The 19,209-nt window shown below is 41.5% G+C and overlaps 1 protein-coding gene across 1 annotated transcript; it reads left to right on the forward strand.

Annotated features, from left to right (window-relative positions):
* Positions 1-2,747: 2,747 nt before the first annotated feature.
* Positions 2,748-19,209, forward strand: LOC143754034 (E3 SUMO-protein ligase ZBED1-like). The gene is made up of 7 exons (XM_077246964.1): positions 2,748-2,811; positions 8,077-8,158; positions 12,858-12,983; positions 16,940-17,078; positions 17,484-18,446; positions 18,541-18,729; positions 18,838-19,209. Exons 4-6 carry the CDS (start codon positions 16,967-16,969, stop codon positions 18,555-18,557), a joined length of 1,092 nt encoding a protein of 363 aa, XP_077103079.1. The 5' UTR covers positions 2,748-2,811; positions 8,077-8,158; positions 12,858-12,983; positions 16,940-16,966; the 3' UTR covers positions 18,558-18,729; positions 18,838-19,209.

Below are 19,209 nucleotides of genomic sequence, written 5' to 3' on the forward strand. Positions count from 1 at the left end.
CTCATATCTTTTAGTTTGTCAGTGCGTTCTGTGGTGTTAGGAATTGTTTTTCTGCGCATTTCCGCACTAACTCAAAACGTGCGTACATGTACACCACCTCCTGACCTGGCGTAGGATTTGAGCGTGCCGTACGCCAACGTCCATATTGATAAATATCAAAGTTACCGTGGTTTTGGGTGTACGCCAGGTGTACGCTGGAAATTTGGTGTACGCACTTTTGATAAATGAGGGCCATTGTGTGGACAACTCCACATCAACGTCAGTCTGACATCTGGCTATCACCCACAGGCCAATGGACAGGTGGAGAGGTTGAATCAGGAGCTCACACGCTTTCTACGCACCTACTGCCACCAAAACCAGCAGGACTGGAGTCGCTTCCTCATCTGGGCTGAGTACGCCCAAAATTCCCTGCGCAAACCCTCGACTGGTCTTACGCCTTTCCAGTGTGTGTTAGGTTTCCAACCCCCGCTATTTCCTTGGTCTGGTGAGCCCACTGACCTCCCCACTGTCGACACCTGGTTACAGAGGAGTGAGGAAACTTGGAACAACGCTCATGTCCACCTACAGCGAGCCGTGCGCAGAGTCAGAGAGCAGGCGGATCGTCGTAGGAGAGGGGGTCCCAGGTATGCGCCCGGTCAGTGGGTTTGGCTGTCCACAAGAGATCTACGCCTCCGACTCCCCAGTAATAACCTAAGCCCCAAATTCGTGGGTCCCTTCAAGATCCTCAGAAGGATCACTCCGGTGTCATTTCGATTAGCCTTACCACCCTCTTACCGCATCTCCCCTACCTTTCACATGTCTTTGCTTAAACCTCCTAAAGACTTCTCATCCCATCATCATCGAGGATGAAGGGGCCTACCAGGTGAAGAAGATACTCGACTCCAGACGCAGAGGCAGGGTTTTGCAGTATCTCATTGACTGGAAGGGGTTTGGTCCTGAGGAGAGATCCTGGGTACCTTCTCAAGACATTCTGGATCCAGCTCTCACCACCACTTTCCATCAGAACCACCCTGAGAAACCTGCTCCTATACCCCGTGGGAGACCTCGCCGGCGCGTCGGTCCTCGCTTCTGGAGCCGCTCGCAGGAGGGGGGCTCTGTCATAGATCGCTCTTCGTCGCCTCTCCCTAGTCATCAGAGATCATTGTCTCCCGAGTACTGAACTACATTTCCCATCTGTCTCCCTCTCAGTTCGAGCCTCATCTCTAATCACCTACACAGGTGCAGCCACTTCTCCCCTCTATAAAAGCTGCTTGCTCTCATGGCTCCTTGCGGAGTCTTGTATCAGCCTCGGCATACACCACTGAGCATTCTACATTCTATTCGACTTTCCTGGTTTCCTGATCCTAGCCTGCCCTTCTGATCTACGAGTTTGTCTGCTGCCTGTCCCGACCCCAGCCTGGTATTGTTTCTGAGTTTGGATTTGCCCTTCTTGCCTGTTTATCTCTGATTACTCTCTGTGTGCACTCTGTTAGTAAAACTACTGCGAATGGATCCGCACGACTCTGACCCTTTGTTACACCAACCGATGGCACCAATCTGCTTTCAAAAAAAATTTTTTCTATAGATCTAGTCTCTAATTTAACCTGAAATACAGCATTAATTAAAAAATAATAATAATTAAAAAAATATATATATAATATATATATATATATATATATATATATATATATATATATATATATATATATATATTTTCTATTATATTCAATGGGGGAAAATGGATCATAATTATTGCATAAATATTAATTATATCATAAAATTCTCAAAAAAATTGACAAAAATAGTCTTTGAGAATCTCTTATTATATATTAAAATCCACAACCTGAAAAAAATAGGCAAATATGTTCAAAACAACTAGAATTCAAAAGCCTTTCTACAGAGAGCTGTAAATCCATCTAGTGGTTACAATATGATATTGCATGATAATTATGCTCACTACTTCCAACAGATGGCACCAATCTGCTTCCAACATTTTTTTTCTATAGGCCTCTAATTTAACCTGAAATACAGAATTAAATAAAAAATAATAAAAATAATATATATATATATATATATATATATATATATATATTATGATCCATTTTTCCCATTGAATATAATAGAAAATGTATATATATTGTTACGACCCTGCGTTCCGCTTGCTCGCCTGTTGGTGGCGGTTTTGCTCAGAGAGAGCTTTGGAGATCGCACACCCCTGCTTCCTCATTATCCATATGAAGAGGTTAAAACCTTGGATTGAACATCTTCTCTTCACTTTCGTCCAGAGGATTGACAGCCTCTGTCGAAGTCATTCGAACCTTTGATTTACAGCCCATACTAGCCTTCTTTTACTCCCCAACTGGATTATGATTTTTTCCCTTTTGATTTGAAACCCTAGACTTTGTTATCTTCAGTTAATTGTGATTTTTGAGGACAAATAAAATCTTGCAAGTCATTTTGGTGTACTTGTTTACTTTATGTACGGCCGAAACGAGCTGGCCGTAAGATAAATTGGGAGTCTCGTCCGCGATCCTACCGGGGTAAGAAACGTAAGTATGGGTTGTATGTGTGTATGTTTTTGTGAATGGTTACCTTTATAAATGAGAACTCTGGTGAGTTAGAGTGTTTCCAGCTGGATTGTGAATACAATCCTTCCGACGGAGCACTGTTTGTTGTTTTGTTTTGTTAGTTTGCCTTTTTTGTTTTTGGAGGTTATCCTGGGTGGAGATTAAATCTCTGTAGGGGGTACGCTTCCGGACTTTCAGTTTGACTGATAGTTGGGGAGTTCAGCGTTTAATGTCGCCTCGAGCCCGGTACATCTCTGAAGACTAGGTAGGATTTAGTTAGTGTTTTTCTGAGTTAGGAGCTGGAGTTCTCTTATATTATAAATGGTAAATCCATTCTACAAAAAAAGGTAAATCGTTGAGTTTGCGCTTACAGAGCAGTTTATTTTGCGCTTACACTGTGTTTTGACTTGTGGGAAGTCTTTGGAAATTTTTGTGAATGAGATTGCGTAATACGGTGACGTACCCATGGGTACTGCAGCGTACCCGTCCCCGTGTAGAGTCCGCTTGATGTCCCGCGGACCTTCGCGAAAACGTCCTCCGGACGTTCAAGAGGACGTTCCCAGGACCACCAGCGGCCATTCGGGACGTTTATGGGACTTTCCCGTTTAGTCCCCTGAATTTTATTTTATTTTACTTCTGGCTAACCAAAGAAAACAGACACGGTGTAAGGAACAAAGTAAATTGTTTATTTAAACAATGGTAAAGGTGTTGTGCTATTTCCGTGTGTGTGTGTGTGTGTGTGTGTGTGTGTGTGTGTGTGTGTGTGTGTGTGTGTGTGTGTGTGTGTGTGTGTGTGTGTGTGTCTTCAAATGCGCTGGCAGCTAGTGTGTGTGTGTTTGTCGGTCAGCTGTGGGTATCCGATGGCAATTCTCCCCCTTTGGCATCTACCTAAAACAACAAAATGAACATAGTGTTATGATTTTATGTCTATATATCCATATGTGAAATATAACGTTGTCTCATTTCAGCTTAACATATAACGTTAGCTTCGTAGTGTTAGCATAACTGTTATCAGCGGTACATTGCGGACAACTTCAGGACATGTTTTAAAAGGTAACATTTTCATATAATTTAAAGATGGACAGTGGTTATGGTAACTAATGTATAATAATCTAAAAATTAAAATTACCTTTTAGACAGAGAAAGAGAAAACACAATGCTGCGTCTGAGGCATAGACTGTAAAAAAATATGGACGTAGTGTCCGTGACGTCACCCGTAGGTTTCTGAAGAGTGCTTTTGAAGCCTAAAGTAGGCGGGGCCAACCGTCGCCATCTTGGCATCGCGTCAGCTCTCGTCACTCCCGGATAAAAGAAAATGGGCAAAGAGGCGGAGCGTGGGTGGAGCTGAGGTACTAATGCTATGCTACTGGCCTCGTGCTAAAGTGACAGCTGAATGTAGAAGTAAAGCCAATAGTTAAAGTTCATGTTTTTGCCCTTCAAAATACTATAATAATTAAAAGACGTAACTAAAAGTGAGACTATGTGTATCGGGATGCATTATTATTCTGCTAGTTAAAAATGTATTATCATGCAGTAACTTACAATATTGCTCTGAGCTTGTGCGTGTGACAGTGATTCATGCGCATACATGTCAGTCAGTGCGGCATCGCACGTCAAGTTCATCAAGAGCTTTATTCAGTTCAGTTGATTTTAAAATCTGATTTTGGCCGCTTCTCAATTTCTCAAATGGGTTAAACCAAAAATATTACCTCAGAAGTTCAAGTAAATGCACTAGAAATCCGCGCTCATTCAAGGGTGTGTATCTATTGCATGGACGGAGAGAAAGCACTGACACCTGCAGGATTTTCTCACGGTACTTTTTATTTAACACTTAAAAGTTTGAGAGCAACGGTACCGCATAACGAGTGTAGCCTGTACAGTATACTCCAAAAAGAAACGAAATTGTCAGACATCCATTAGTGCATGCGAGGAAAACAACTGGAAATACAACGCTGGTTGTTCTCTCCATACTCGACACCGACGGAATCCAACGGCGTGGGCAAAGGTATAATGCGTGTATTAAATTGTATGAAATAATCCCGAAAAAAGCACAAACACTGCAGAGATGGCAAGTACAGCAGCTGAGGGTGACGTTAACAGAGACAAACGTCGGCTAGCAGTTATAGCAGCCTCAATCCACCAGTCATGCAAGTGGCCACGCCCTTAATTATGCAGAACTTTAAGGCTTAATATAATTTAAACGGATGAGGTGTAAAAAAATTCACCCCCCTCACAGTTGTCATGAAGGGCATAATTAGCTATATAGACCAAAACCACTTTTTGCTCCAGGCTGTAAACATATTTTTTTCTGCTGTAAAGTTGGGGATTTTAACATGGGGGAGATACAGATTTGACTCACTTTTGCAGCCTGCCTCAAGCGGTCAGTCGATGAATTGCAGTTTAATTCACTTCCGTGTTGGTTTCAAGAGAGAGACGGGTATGGCGTTATTTTTTAGTCAAAAGTTATGAGCGTGTAAGACATGCTCACGAGCACATTATGTTATTTCACACGCGCAAAAATGAACCTTCAGCTGGCATGATAAAAGTACTCGCGCACAAATTCAACAACCGAGAGGTGTACAGGTAACTGCGAGCGAGCGCCTGGCATACTCTCATAGGTTAACTCTGCTTGTACAGTGGAATCCTGCTCGCGTGCAGCGGGCTTCTGCTCGCGGACTGCTGTTTTGCTCGCGCAGTGGATTTCTGCTCGCTCAGCTGATTTCTGCTCCCTCGAGTCTACATGACTTTTGACAATTTGGGGGCGGAAACCAAGGAAGGCACTGACCCTCTTATGATTGGTCACTTTCATCGTAATCACAACCACAGGGACATCCTTGTACCTTGATTGACAGCTCTCATTACAGGAAGCACGGAGTCAAAGTATCTGACGGAGTTTTTATTTATTTATTTATTTATTTTATTGAAATATCAAGATTTACAGACAAACATGGCTGCATAACTTCCTTTTCTTTAGAATAGGATACAAGGAAAATATAGTCAGAGGGAGCAGCTCTTAATACAACAAGAATATAAATGTAGTCTTAGTACAAAAATAAGGATATTTGTAAGGAAAATAAACATTTAAATAATAAACGGTAAGGAATTATAATATAACATAACATGACATAAGGGGAGAATTCAGTCTTTGTTCATCCATTTATCTCAGTTGGGAAGGGTATCATATATTTTTTGTGCTTTAGGACCTTTCAAAGTTTTTTAAGGATTTTATATACAGTTTAAATTCATTTAAAAAAAAAAAAAAACTCCGTCAGATACTTTGACTCCGTGCTTCCTGTAATGAGAGCTGTCAATCAAGGTACAAGGATGTCCCTGTGGTTGTGATTACGATGAATGTGACCAATCATAAGAGGGTCAGTGCCTTCCTTGGTTTCCGCCCCCAAATTGTCAAAAGTCATGTAGACTCGAGGGAGCAGAAATCAGCTGAGCGAGCAGAAATCCACTGCGCGAGCAAAACAGCAGTCCGCGAGCAGAAGCCCGCTGCACGCGAGCAGGATTCCACTGTACAAGCAGAGTTAACCTATGAGAGTATGCCAGGCGCTCGCTCGCAGCTTCCCATACACCTCTCGGTTGTTGAATTTGTGCTCGAGTACTTATATCATGCCAGCTGAAGGTTCATTTTTGCGCGTGTGAAATAACATAATGTGCTCGTGAGCATGTCTTACACGCTCGTAACTTTTGACTAAAAAATAACGCCATAGACGGGGAGGTTGCCGCTTGGTCTGAGGAGGACCGTTAACTGTCACTACGCAGCTGAGCGTTGCCATGGATACAAACCGCGTACCATAAGGAATGACGTCACTCGCTTAGGCGCATTTGATCCTATGATTTGATCGTCACAAAAAAAAAAAAAAGATTTGATCGTCACTTGCTTGTTTCTCCAATTTTTTTTTTGTTATTTGATCTGCATGTGCTATCAGTCTTAAGTGCGATAATTAGAACAATATTTTTCCTAAAATAAATTATTTTTAATAAAACCAGTCACCTTCGTCTGACCAACAGTTTGACCCAGGGAGGTGCACAGGAATTATGAGGGGCAGTTGCTCTGACCTGAAAAAAGGGCTTCCCCTACATTCAGTTGTGCTTCTTGCTCGTATTCAGTTCTGATGGTAGGCTACGGGCAACTATGCATGATTTGTAGTATGATTGCGTAAAGGGAACAGGAATTCCGGTAGGGAACAGAATCGACTGCTAAACCCAGGGCCGATCCTGAACTCCCCCTGGGGCCCTAAGCAAAAGGGGCCCTCTACCTGACCTGTGACGCCGTGAGCTATGTAAACCATTTGCCATTGCCACACAATCACACCTGACACTTCAGTGCTCCCAATACAATCCTCCCTCCTTGAAACAAAACAGTCAAAGAATAAGTACAACAATATAGAACAGAATGAGGTTCAAACAAACAATATTTTTTGAATAGAGTATTTTCTATAGAATGTTGACATAACAAGTGAATATTAACGTAAACATAAATAAGAAGAAAATAATAAATTATAACCCTGAGCTTTGGCTTTTGGGATTAACTTTGGTTCTCTCTACAGCCTGGGTATTTTCGGCATCAGTATGATTTTTATTTATTTATTATTATGCATGTTGAAGCAATTCTTGATTTATGGTTATTATTTACTGAGGGATGTGCATCCATATTGACCAGTATGTCCAGCTAATCAACATTTTAAATTCAATATAGCCTATAAATCAATAGTCAATCAATGTCAAATTGTCAATACATTGCTTTCTATCTTGCATAATTAGTGCAGTTGTTTAGAGTTTTTAACTACACGGAGACTAGATAATCAGTTTCTTGTTTTATAAATGTGACTTTGATTGGGAGTGCCATCATTCACGTGCATGTATTGTACAGTATGTCTGGTCTCCAAATATTTCTGCTTGAAAAATGCGAGTTTCATTTCGTGCACGCGCATATGAACGCACGATAACACACGCGACGCGGTTATGTTTTCCGAGCTGCAGTAGAAACAAACACCGTTGCACTTTGTCGTTTATCAAAAACAAACGTAATAAATTTTTTTATTTTACTCTCACTTTTGTCAGGCACAAAGTGATGCAAGAGATGCACTGCCTGCCCAGCTAGGTTAGCAAGACCGAAAAACATCAAACTTTGCTGACATCAAACTTAGAGAGGAGAGAACACAAGTTTACCTGATTGTTGTTCCCGCAATTCACTCTCATGGTTTTTTTCTTCTTCATCTTTTCGTGACCAGAAGGATAGTTTCGCTTCATTTTGTCATGGATGTTGTACACATTAATTGACACGCTATGACACGAGATGGAGGCGGGGCTTTAAGTAATTTGTGGGGTCTTACGCACCGGTCGCGTGCAGCGCTGCAGCCACGTAAACAGTTTGCCCTTCCCTTACTGACTTTCACTTTCGGTGCACGAATGGAAGTGAATGAGGCTTTGCGATTTAAAAAAAATAAATAAAAATGTATCTAGGCCTATGTGAAATTCTGCAGCCATTGTACGATTTATATTATTTTTTTCTCTGAAGGGCAACCTGAGTCGAGAAGGGCATATGGGCAGTTGCCCGGGCAACCTGAGCAACCCCCCTGTGCACGTCCCTGGTTTGACAGGTAAATGTTTAGGATACTTTTATTTGTCTTACCTGTGTTATTTTCCACTTTCTTTCAAGCATTTTTTCCATTCTTCATGTTTTCCTTGGCGGCATTCATCATTTGAAGTCGATGCATTCTTTTAGAGCTGCCTGGGATTCAACCTCTTCGTGCATGTAGCCTTTATAAATTGTAGCTCATATTCAATTGAATCAATTATCATGTTTTTGATGTTTGAATTATAACGGGTGAAAACAGTCTCGTGATTTTATTACATCTTTAATTAGTGATAGAATTTACATGAAGTAACATGAAAGTTATTATCTTAACATTAAAACACTAACATTTTAAGCACGAACTTAATTTTACAATTAATGCAAATAGCTTGCATTTATATTTTAGTTTAATTATTCGTTTGTCTGAATTGCAAAGTTTCAGGTTTGATGATAGCAAACGCATGGGCGACTGGATTTTGCAAGTGTTGTCATGGAAATGGCAGGTGAGGGACGAAATAGGGACGTTCGCGAACTGGCCCGAACAAATGTCCTTAACGTCCGTCAGCGAACGTCACAAAGCGGACCAAATGCGAACGTCATCGGAATGTCCGTCAGCGAACGTTACAAAGCGGACCAAATGCGAACGTCATCGGAATGTCCGTCATCGAACGTTACAAAGCGGACCAAATGCGAACGTCATCGGAATGTCCGTCAGCGAACGTTACAAAGCGGACCAAATGCGAACGTCATCATCGGAATGGCCGTCAGCGAACGTTACAAAGGGCACATAGTGCGGACGTCCTCCGAACGTCCGCTCGGGAACGTTCCAAAGCGGACCTAAAGCAGGGGCGTGTCTAGAAGGGGGGCACGGGATGGCACTGGCCCCCCCTGGAATATGATTGGCCCCCCCTGGTGCCCCCCCCCCAACATCATTGGGGTAGATTTACTGTCAACCTGACAATGCCCACCGCCATTGGATCAGAGCCCTGTCAATCACTGCTTGATTTGCGATTCGCAAAACGGAATCACAGGTCCGCGTTTTTCAAACAGTAGGAGAGAGAGACACATCGACACGTCACTGTTTATGGTATATACACACTCAATTACAGTATATATTTTGAAATATGTGTGACTGATCAAGCCAGTAATGTTAGATTAGCTAATGTAACTTCGGCAGACTGAATAGAGATGACTTGTCAGTGTTATTCCGCGGCAGCGCACACGACTACATAAATATAGATACATATTACTTTATCTTTTGTTTTAAAGACTAAAGGCACTATAATCTTTTTCCAAAAAAGCAGAGCCGTGGTAAACATTAAAATGTGAGAACTTTACATGCAACTCTAATTTATACTGAATGGGTTTTTGTTTATTTTTACACCGCAACAGGACATCCAAGGTTCCTTTAAGAAGAAACCATGTCCATCTCATGAAAGTGCGTATCTATACCACGAATGTTATTTCTCGTGCCATTTATACGCGAAAAAGGATTTTAGCTTGCATATGCTACGCACTGAAAACCCCCTGGGTAGGTAGGATTAGGGGTGGGGAGTGCGTGCGTATTACACGCCATAAAGTGCGTATCATATGCACGCGAAAACTGCATAGCATATGCACGCAAAAACTATTTTTGGCGTATAAATGGCATGAGAAATAACATTCGTTGTGTAGATACGCACTTTCATGAGATTGGGCTCACCATGTCAGAGACAGATTTCATGCAGAGAACATTCATCGACACACATACACATTCAATGTTTGTGTTGAGAATAAAGCATGTTAAATGACTAATTAATAGTTGATGTTTTTTATTTATTAGAACAAAACTGTTTGGTCCAATCCATGTAAAATACAAACTGATTTTCAGGCTCTTGTTCAGTTCCACAATTAATACCATAGGGTATTACCATAATACCATAATATTTTCTAAACAAGTATTTATTTCCAGTTGAATTTTCTGATTTCCCATGGGCCCCCCCTGACTGGTTCTTGGTCCCCCCTGTGCCCCCCCATTTATAAAATCCTGGAATCGCCCCTGACCTAAAGGGACGTTTGAAAAGTCCGGGGGACGTCCCTTGTTTGCTGTGTAGTTCCTTTTTGAAGCAGTGGCTTATGGGAATTGTATTTCGAGTGAACAGCGTCTCTCGTGTGTTAGCTAGCAGTTTCGTTTGTGTTATTGTGTATAAAACATACGAACAAAATGTCTTCGGTGGTCGAGGATTTCTTTGCGTGTCCATCAGAAGCTTTGCTTGAGAGTTGTACAAAGGAGCAGTTGGTGCAAATCGCCGAACGCTTCAGTGTTGATTTTACTTCTCAAGAGAAGAGGCTGAAGGAGACTATGGTGACTACTCTGAAGCGGCCACTTGTTGATAGAGGAGTTATAGAGGTAAACACTGAGTTAATCACTCCGAGTGAATCGTTTGTGTCTACTCCTGTTGAGGTTTATAGTGAAAGTGAGACAAAATTTCCAGAGATGTCTTTGCAAGAGAAGCAACTGTTTAGATGCCGCGAAAATTCGTGCAGAACGTGATGATCGCGCTATGAAAGAGCGAGTGGTAGAGAGAATTTGAAGAGAGAAAATTAAATCATCACTTAGCTATGTGGAAAATTGAGCTTGAGTTAGAGAGGGAACGTGAAGAGAGAACATTTCAGTTAGAGTGGGAACGTGACGAGAGAGCGTTTCAGATAAAAAAGTTGGAGTTAGAATTAGTAGCACAGACAGCTGAAGCTAAGGATGGCTGGCGCGAAACAGACGTTCCGAAGCTTTGCGAGATCCCGAAGCAAAGATGATTCGAAACACTTCTTCTTCTTCTTCTTTGTCGTTTTACGGCGGTTGGCATCCAACATTAATTGTGCATTACCGCCACCTACTATACTGGAGTGTGGACCGGAGATAAAATAAATACATAAATAAACCATCAAACTAAAAATAACTTTATATTATTTCCCTCTTTTTCTTTTTCCTTCTTTTAAAAAAAAAAAAATTTATTAATTTAAGCATCCTAAATCCTTTCTGCCAGTCTTGTTTCTTTTAGGAATTGAAATACCAATGCACTCACACCATTTACCGTTTTCCCCAGCAATTCCCTTAGTGAATTCCCTTGCCCCCCTAACCTTCTTATACCCTTTTTCATCTTTCCTCTTTCCCTCTCATATTTCTGACACTCAAAAAACACATGCTCCACAGTTTCAATATTTTCACAAAATTTACACCTACCCGATACGTGCTTACCTACCATATGTAAATACTTATTTAACCCACAATGTCCTATTCTTAATCTCGTGAAGATAATTTCTTCCCTTCGCTTCCTTCCAGTAACCCTCTCTGTCCCAACCTTTTGTTGAATTTTATATAAATGTCTTCCTTTCTCCTCCGCATCCCATTGTGCCTGCCACTTTTTAATAATTTTTGACCAGATTTGTGCTTTCGCTTCTGCTTTACTTATTGTAATTACTATTTCAACCTCTTCTTGTTTACTTGCTTGCTTTGCCAATCTATCTACCATTTCATTACCCTTCACTCCCACATGTGCTGGAACCCATGTAAACTTTACCGTTATCCCCATCTGACAAATCCGTGAGTGAATTTCTAGTATTTCATATATTATGTCCTGTCTCGCTTGTGACTTAAAAGAATGCAAACTTTCCAGAACTGCACTTGAGTCTGAACATATGACAACCTTTTCAGGTTTGACTTCTTCAACCCAATTCAATGCCAACCAAACAGCTACCAATTCCACGGTGAATACTGATAAATTATCAGAGATTCTCTTCTGTATTTTCACCCCCATTTTTGGTACACTGAAAGCAGCTCCAGCTTTTCCTGACTCAAGGTCTTTAGATCCATCAGTAAATATGACCAAATATTCACCATACTTGTCACTCATCCTATCACAAAAAACTTGACATATATCCACCTCCGTTCTATTTCTTGAGTGGGTATTTAAAATCTCTAGGTCCACATTAGTCTGCCAAAAAAGCCAAGGTGGTCTGACTGGCAACGGAACTGTTGGGTTAAATTCCTTTCCCTCTAATCCCATCTCTTTCCCAATAGTATCACCCACCCATCCAAAACTCTGAATTTTAACCCTTTCATGCTCCCAGCATACCTGCACAACTGCTCTTGTGGGGTGAGACCTACCCTGTCCCTGCAGGTTTGCCCAATAATTAGCTGCCAGTTGTTCCCTTCTTAATTGTAGTGGCATCTCACCCATTTCTACCTGCATTGCAACTGCAGATGATGAACAAAACGCCCCAGTACATATCCTTAATGCTTGTGTTTGCACCACATCCAACTTGGCCAATATTGTTCTAGCTGCATCTCTGTAAGCTATACATCCATAATCTATTATTGATTTAATCAGTGCCCCATATATCCTCTTCATTGCTTTTCTATTCGCGCCCCAGTCCACTCCTACCAAACACCTCATCACATTTAATACTTTTTTACATTTAACTTTAACTTTTTCAATGTGACCGGCCCATGTCAACCTAGCATCAAACACCATTCCCAAAAATTTAAAGGACTCAACCCTCTCCAGTACATTTCCATATAATTTAAGATTGATCTCTTCATCCACCTTTTTCCTTGTAAAGAAAACCACCTGCGTTTTTTCCCTTGAGAATCTAAGACCCCATCTCAGTGACCACCGCTCTACTAGATCTATTGCTTCCTGGACCTTTCTAACTGTATACTTTATGTTCCTTCCCCTTTTCCACAGCGCCCCATCATCAGCAAACAAAGATCTTCCAATCCCAGGCCCTGCATCTGAAAATACATCATTTATCATGATGGAGAAGAGCAAAGGACTAATCACACTTCCCTGAGGGGTCCCATTTTCTATGAGGTATCTGCCAGACATTTCTTTTCCAACTCTCACTCGTATGGATCGTCCATACAGGAAATCCCTCACCCAGTTAAAAGCCCTACCTCCTATTCCCATTTTATCCAGTTTAATCATCAGTCCCTCTTTCCACATCATGTCATACGCTTTCTCCACATCAAAAAACACTGCTACCACTGTTTCTTTATTGACCTGGGCTTTCCTTATTTCATCTTATAGGCATAATACTGGATCCATTGTTCCCCTCCCCTTCCTGAATCCACTTTGACATGATGTAATTAATTCCCTCTTCTCCAAAAAATAAACCAGTCTGTCCGTTATCATTCGTTCCATAACTTTACACACATGCGATGTTAACGCAATTGGCCTATAGCTGGTAGGTTTTGTCGGGTCCTTCCCTGGTTTTCTAATTGGAACTACAACTGCTTCCTTCCAGCTCTTTGGAAGCTGCCCATCCTCCCAAACTCTGTTATATAGCCTAAGCAGTCTACCTAATGCTACCTCACCCATACATGAAAACATAATATAGCACATTTCATCCTCTCCTGGTGATGTTAAACCTGCTCTAGCAATAGCTCTTTCCATTTCTGCCTTAGAAAATGGAGCACTCAGTTCATCTCCCACTTCCTCCCTTTTTTCCAAGACCCCAGGATATGCCTTTAATGTCATTTCCCTTCCTTTCCTCCACTCACCCTCCATGTTCTCAGAGCTATGTATTGCCACAAAAGCTTTAGCCATCATCTCTGCCTTCTCTACATCAGTTACTGCCCTCTCCTCCCCACTGACCAGTATAGGGTAGTCCCACTCCCTCCTTATTCCGCTCATCTTCTTAATCATCCCCCACACTTCTCCCACAGGTGTCTGTCTTCCTATTGAGCTGCAGAACTCATGCCAGTATTTCCTCTTAGCTTGGCGTACAGTTTTTCTTACAACTGCTTGAGACCTTTTATATTGAATTAAATGCTCAAAATTATGAGTACGTCTCAACACTCTAAAAGCCCTGTTTCTACCTCTAATTACTTCAGTACATTCCTGTGTCCACCATGGAACCACTTTCCTTCTCCTTATCCCAGAACTCTTAGGAATAGTTTCATCTGCCACTTTTTTAATGCTATCTATGAACATACTATACTCTCTTTCACTCTCCATATCTCTAACCTCCCCTGCTAACCTTTCCTCACATAACTCCTTGAATTTGTCCCAATTAGCCTTACTGAAGACCCATCTCCCTCTTCCTTCTCCAAACAGGTTTCCCACCCTCATTCTAATAGTGCATAAAATAGGAAAATGATCACTCCCTACTGTCGACTCCTCCCATACCTTCCAATCACAAAACCTTGCTAGATCATGAGATGTGATGGTAAGGTCTAGTGCTGACTCTTTTCCTGACCCCATATCGATCCTTGTCCCACTACCATCATTAATACACACCAACCCTTTTAAATCCATCAACTCCTCTATCACTCTTCCATTTTCATCTAATCTCTTTCCCCCCCAAAGTGGATTGTGAGCATTAAAGTCTCCACACCACACTACCTTTCGTCCTTCCTGTCCCTCTACCTCTTCCATTAAACCTAATTCTAGTCTTTTACATGGATTGTAAAAATTGATTATCACTAAATTTTCCATTCCTACCCACACCTCCACCCCTACATACTCCAACTCCTTCCCTAATCCCAGAATCCTATATGGCAGCCCCAGTTTAATAAATGTAGCACAACCTCCCCCACCTCCTGTGCTTCTATCTCGACGGACACCCACATACCCTTGTATCACAAAATCGAGATTTGGCCTAAGCCAGGTCTCTTGAATACAAATAACATCTGGCTTTTGCCACATTTCATCAATAACTTGTTTAAACTCTTGTCCGTTTGCTACCAGGCTTCTAGCATTCCAATGTATTATTAACACCATGATAAATATTAACCAACCCATGTTTCCTGACTAGACTGATGTTTGAGATCATCTCTCACTGTTTCCCATGTCAGCCCTGTTACATCCAAATGCCGTACTGCTGCCATCACTATCAGCTGTATTCTTTCAGTCTTTGATTTTACATCTGCAGTACCATTAATCACACCAGCAATAAATGTCACTAACTTTCTAACATCCATTTGTATCATATTTCCCTCATCCTCTTTCACTTGCCCTGCTTCATGTCTCACATTATTCTCACTGCCACACCCTGCCTTCTGGTTCTGGACCTTTTTAACTGCCTCTGCGTATGACACTTTCTGTCCTACTCTCACTTGCTGCACTTGCACTGCTTCCTTCATCATAGTACACCCTCCATAAGCCACACTATGCGCACCCCCACAATTACAACATTTAGGTGGTACTCCTTCCCCACATTGACCATAACTATGATTTCCTCCACATCTGGCACACCTTCTTGTCTCATTGCACATTACTGCTACATGTCCAAACCGCTGACAGTTATAACACCTAAGCGGTCTAGGCACGTACAGTCTCACAAAGTAGCTCATGTACCCAATTGTTACTTTCCCTGGAAGGACCCCTCCCTCAAACTGTAACAAAACTGACTGACTATCTTCCTTAATGCCATCTCTTGTTATTTGTAATCTTTGTGCACTCATTAAATTTCCCCCTCTCATGTTATTCTTGATTTCTTCCATCTGTACACACACCGGAATTCCTGTAATCACCCCCTTACTCCATCTTTTCCCTCCCTGATCTTTTTCAACCTTTACCACCTGAAATTGTCCCACCTTTTCTAACTTCAGTGCCCGCTCTCTTTGATTACTATCTTTACATGTAACCACTAAACTACCATTTCTTAGCACCCTTGTTGCAACGATATCACCTATCGCATTCTTTAATGCCGATGTCAATCTGACCGGATTTACACCTCCTACTCCGCCTTCCTCTCGAAAATTGATTACAACTTTATACTCGTCAATCTCACGATCCTCTTGTGTAACTGCCTCACTATCCTCACCACTCATTTCCGAACTACTACTTACTCCTAATATGCTAGCCTTCCTTTTCTTAATCATACTTTCATTTCCACTTCCTACCTGCTTTCCCTTTCCTCCTTTGCCCTTTCCTCGTCCACCTCCACCTCCACCCTCCATCTCCGGTCCAGTCACAGCACAGCCGTACCGAACCGCCGACCGACACGTCTGCTTATTTTGGTTTGTTAGTTTCCGTATCGTGTCTCCGTCAACTCGCGATCTACAGTGATGTGATGATCCTGAATGTCCGTGCCGAGTTTCCTGACGCCCGGGTCCGTGTATGTGCGAGACTTGTCGGGATTTCCCAGGTTCTAAGCGAGCTGAGGCGAGCTAAGGCGATACTAAAATGTCGATTCGAAACACTGATCCGAAGCGTGATTCAAAACACCCACGTCACGTGACAACGGCTAAATGAAGCGTCTAAGTGTTTCATCAGATGGAGTGCTCCTCCGAATCAGGGTTTCATTGATTGGTCGGTTCGGGAACAAATCACACAATCACACAGTATAAAAGTTTTGTCAACGCATTTTCATATCGTGGGTTTTTGTGAGAGGAGTTTGGTTTTGAGATAGCGGATTTTTGGTGATATAGTGACATTTATAGTGCGATTTGTTTAGTTATATTTAGGATTTAATTTACATTTACACATTGACTTAGAGACACACAGAGTACATATAGTGACACATTAATAGATGCATTGATAGAAATATATATATATATATATATATAGATAGATACATATATTACAGATACATATAGATTATTAGATAGATAGGCTACATATAAAATAGATAGATAGATAGATAGATAGATAGATAGATAGATAGATAGATAGATAGATAGATAGATAGATAGATAGATAGATAGATAGATAGATAGATAGAAATGGAGGCTCCACAGAAGAGATGCCGTACATCTGTGGTGTGGGAGCATTTCCATTTGGAAACCCCAAATAAAGTGAGATGTGTGTATTGTGATCGGCAGCTAGCCTACTGCAACAATACATCATCCATGATGCGCCATTTGAAGAGCATTCATCCTGCCATTCTGCAGGGTGCAGAGGATGGTAGTGTTCCCCCTGTACCAAGGCCTGCTACTGACACTGCTGGGCCATCTAAGCAAGGTATGCATTGTTTGAAATATAGGCTAATTATAAGTGAAATATAATAACTAAGTGTTGGGCCATTGTTTAGAAAGGCCATGGACTAAGACATGCCTAACATCCCAATCACAACTGCCAATCACTTTAAAAACAAATGTTGTCAATATAATATTATACTTTGTGAATATACATTTTATATTTCTACATATGAGTACCCAATCTACAGCCAAGACATCATTTTGTTTTTTTTGTAATTGTTGTATTTCTATAATGCACTTTATCTTTCTCTGCACACTGAGCATAAATATTCATAACATAACTTTGTTTAGGAAGGTTTCCAAATGAACCAGTAGACTACTTTCACGGTAGGCTACTATTTTTCCAATATATTTGTCTGAAAGTATGTTTTATCTTCTCTTTTAAAAGGCAGACAGAGGGAATTGGATGAGGCTCTTCTGAACATGGTGGTGAAGGATCTGCAGCCCTTCACCATCGTGGAGGATGAGGGTTTCAGGGCCTTTGTGAACAAGCTTGATCCAAGCTATGTCCTCCCATCCCGGAAGGTGCTTAAAACAATGGTCAGCGAAAGGTACAACACAACCAAGGAGAAGACAATGGAGGACCTACAAAAGGCGGAATTTGTTAGCCTTACGGCTGACATGTGGTCTTCCATTAATATGGATGGATATCTTGGTGTAACACGCCATTACATAACACCAGAGGCAACAATGGCAACTGTTTTACTGGGTGTAAGGAGGTTTTACCAAACCCACACAGCCCAGCATCTCATGGAGGCTAAAGCCTTGCTAATGGCTGAGTGGGGAATAACCTCCAAAGTTCAGTGCATGGTGACTGACAATGCATCCAACATGATCATAAGTGCCCAGCTACTCAACCTTCGCCATATCCCATGTTTTGCTCATAATTTGAATTTGATAGTGAAAAAGGCCCTGGATCAAACCCCAGTCATCAATGAAATTCGCCAGAAAGCCAGAAAGATAGTGGGGTTGTTCAGATCCAGCTGCAAAGCAAAGGACAAGCTTGTGGAGATGCAGAGCTTGATGGGCAGACCAAGTCTGAAAATGATACAGGAGGTTGAAACGAGATGGAACAGCACATTCGACATGCTACAACGCTTGTATGAGCAACGTGAGCCAGTGGGTGCTGCACTTGCCAATTTAAACAGTGATACTGCTCCCCTGACAAGTCTTGAGTATGACATTATTCAACAGTCATTGACACTTCTTCAACCATTCAAACTAGCAACAACAGAGATGTCAGAGGAACAGAGAGTGTCTGCTTCAAAGCTCATACCATTGTACAGGATGTTGCAGCACAAGCTTGCACAGAAAAAAGGAAATGCAACGCAGGAATCAACTGTACAATTAGGTAGGACACTATGACCATACGTGTAATTGGCCATAACTCTCATATTGTTGTCATTATTTTAATTAATATGGTTTTCTCTTGTGTTGGCTCATAGGCTCACATCTACAATAAGGTCTGCACTCCAGATGTGGAGGGTACGAGACTTTTAGAGCCTTTGCACTGGCTACACTGCTGGACCCAAGGTTTAAAAATGTGGCTTTTGGAAATCCTGCCAAGGCCCTGGATGCTGAAAAGCACATCACACTGGAGTGTGCTTCACTGATGCGTTCAAACACAACTCCTGGTGAGTTTCAGTCTATGTTATCTTATGTAATGTGATTCATGAAATTTATACTTCATATGTGTTGTCAGTTTATGATTTGTTACTAATTGCCGTTTTCTTTTAATTCAGAACCACAAATGTCAACATCAGGCCCATCATCATCGACACCAGTTGAAACACAAGACAGTTTATGGGAACATCGTATCCGTGAGACCCAGATGATACACAATCCTACAGCTGATGCCACAGTGGAAGTGAAAAAATACCTCAGCGATGCGTTTTTGCCCAGAACTCATGATCCTCTAACTTACTGGAAAGAGAGAGCAGTAATCTTTCCTCATTTGTATGTCCTAGCTAAAAAATATCTTTGTATGCCAGCAACAAGTGTCCCTTGTGAGAGAATTTTTTCAAAGGCTGGAGAAATTATCTGTAAAAAAAGAAGTAGGCTGAGTCCTTCAACAGCAGAGAAATTAATATTTTTGAATAAAAATCTATAAGAAA

Source organism: Siphateles boraxobius, unplaced genomic scaffold (genome assembly GCF_051911475.1).
Source record: "Siphateles boraxobius isolate OS27281-9 unplaced genomic scaffold, OSU_SipBor_1 29, whole genome shotgun sequence".
Taxonomy (NCBI): Eukaryota; Metazoa; Chordata; class Actinopteri; order Cypriniformes; family Leuciscidae; genus Siphateles; species Siphateles boraxobius.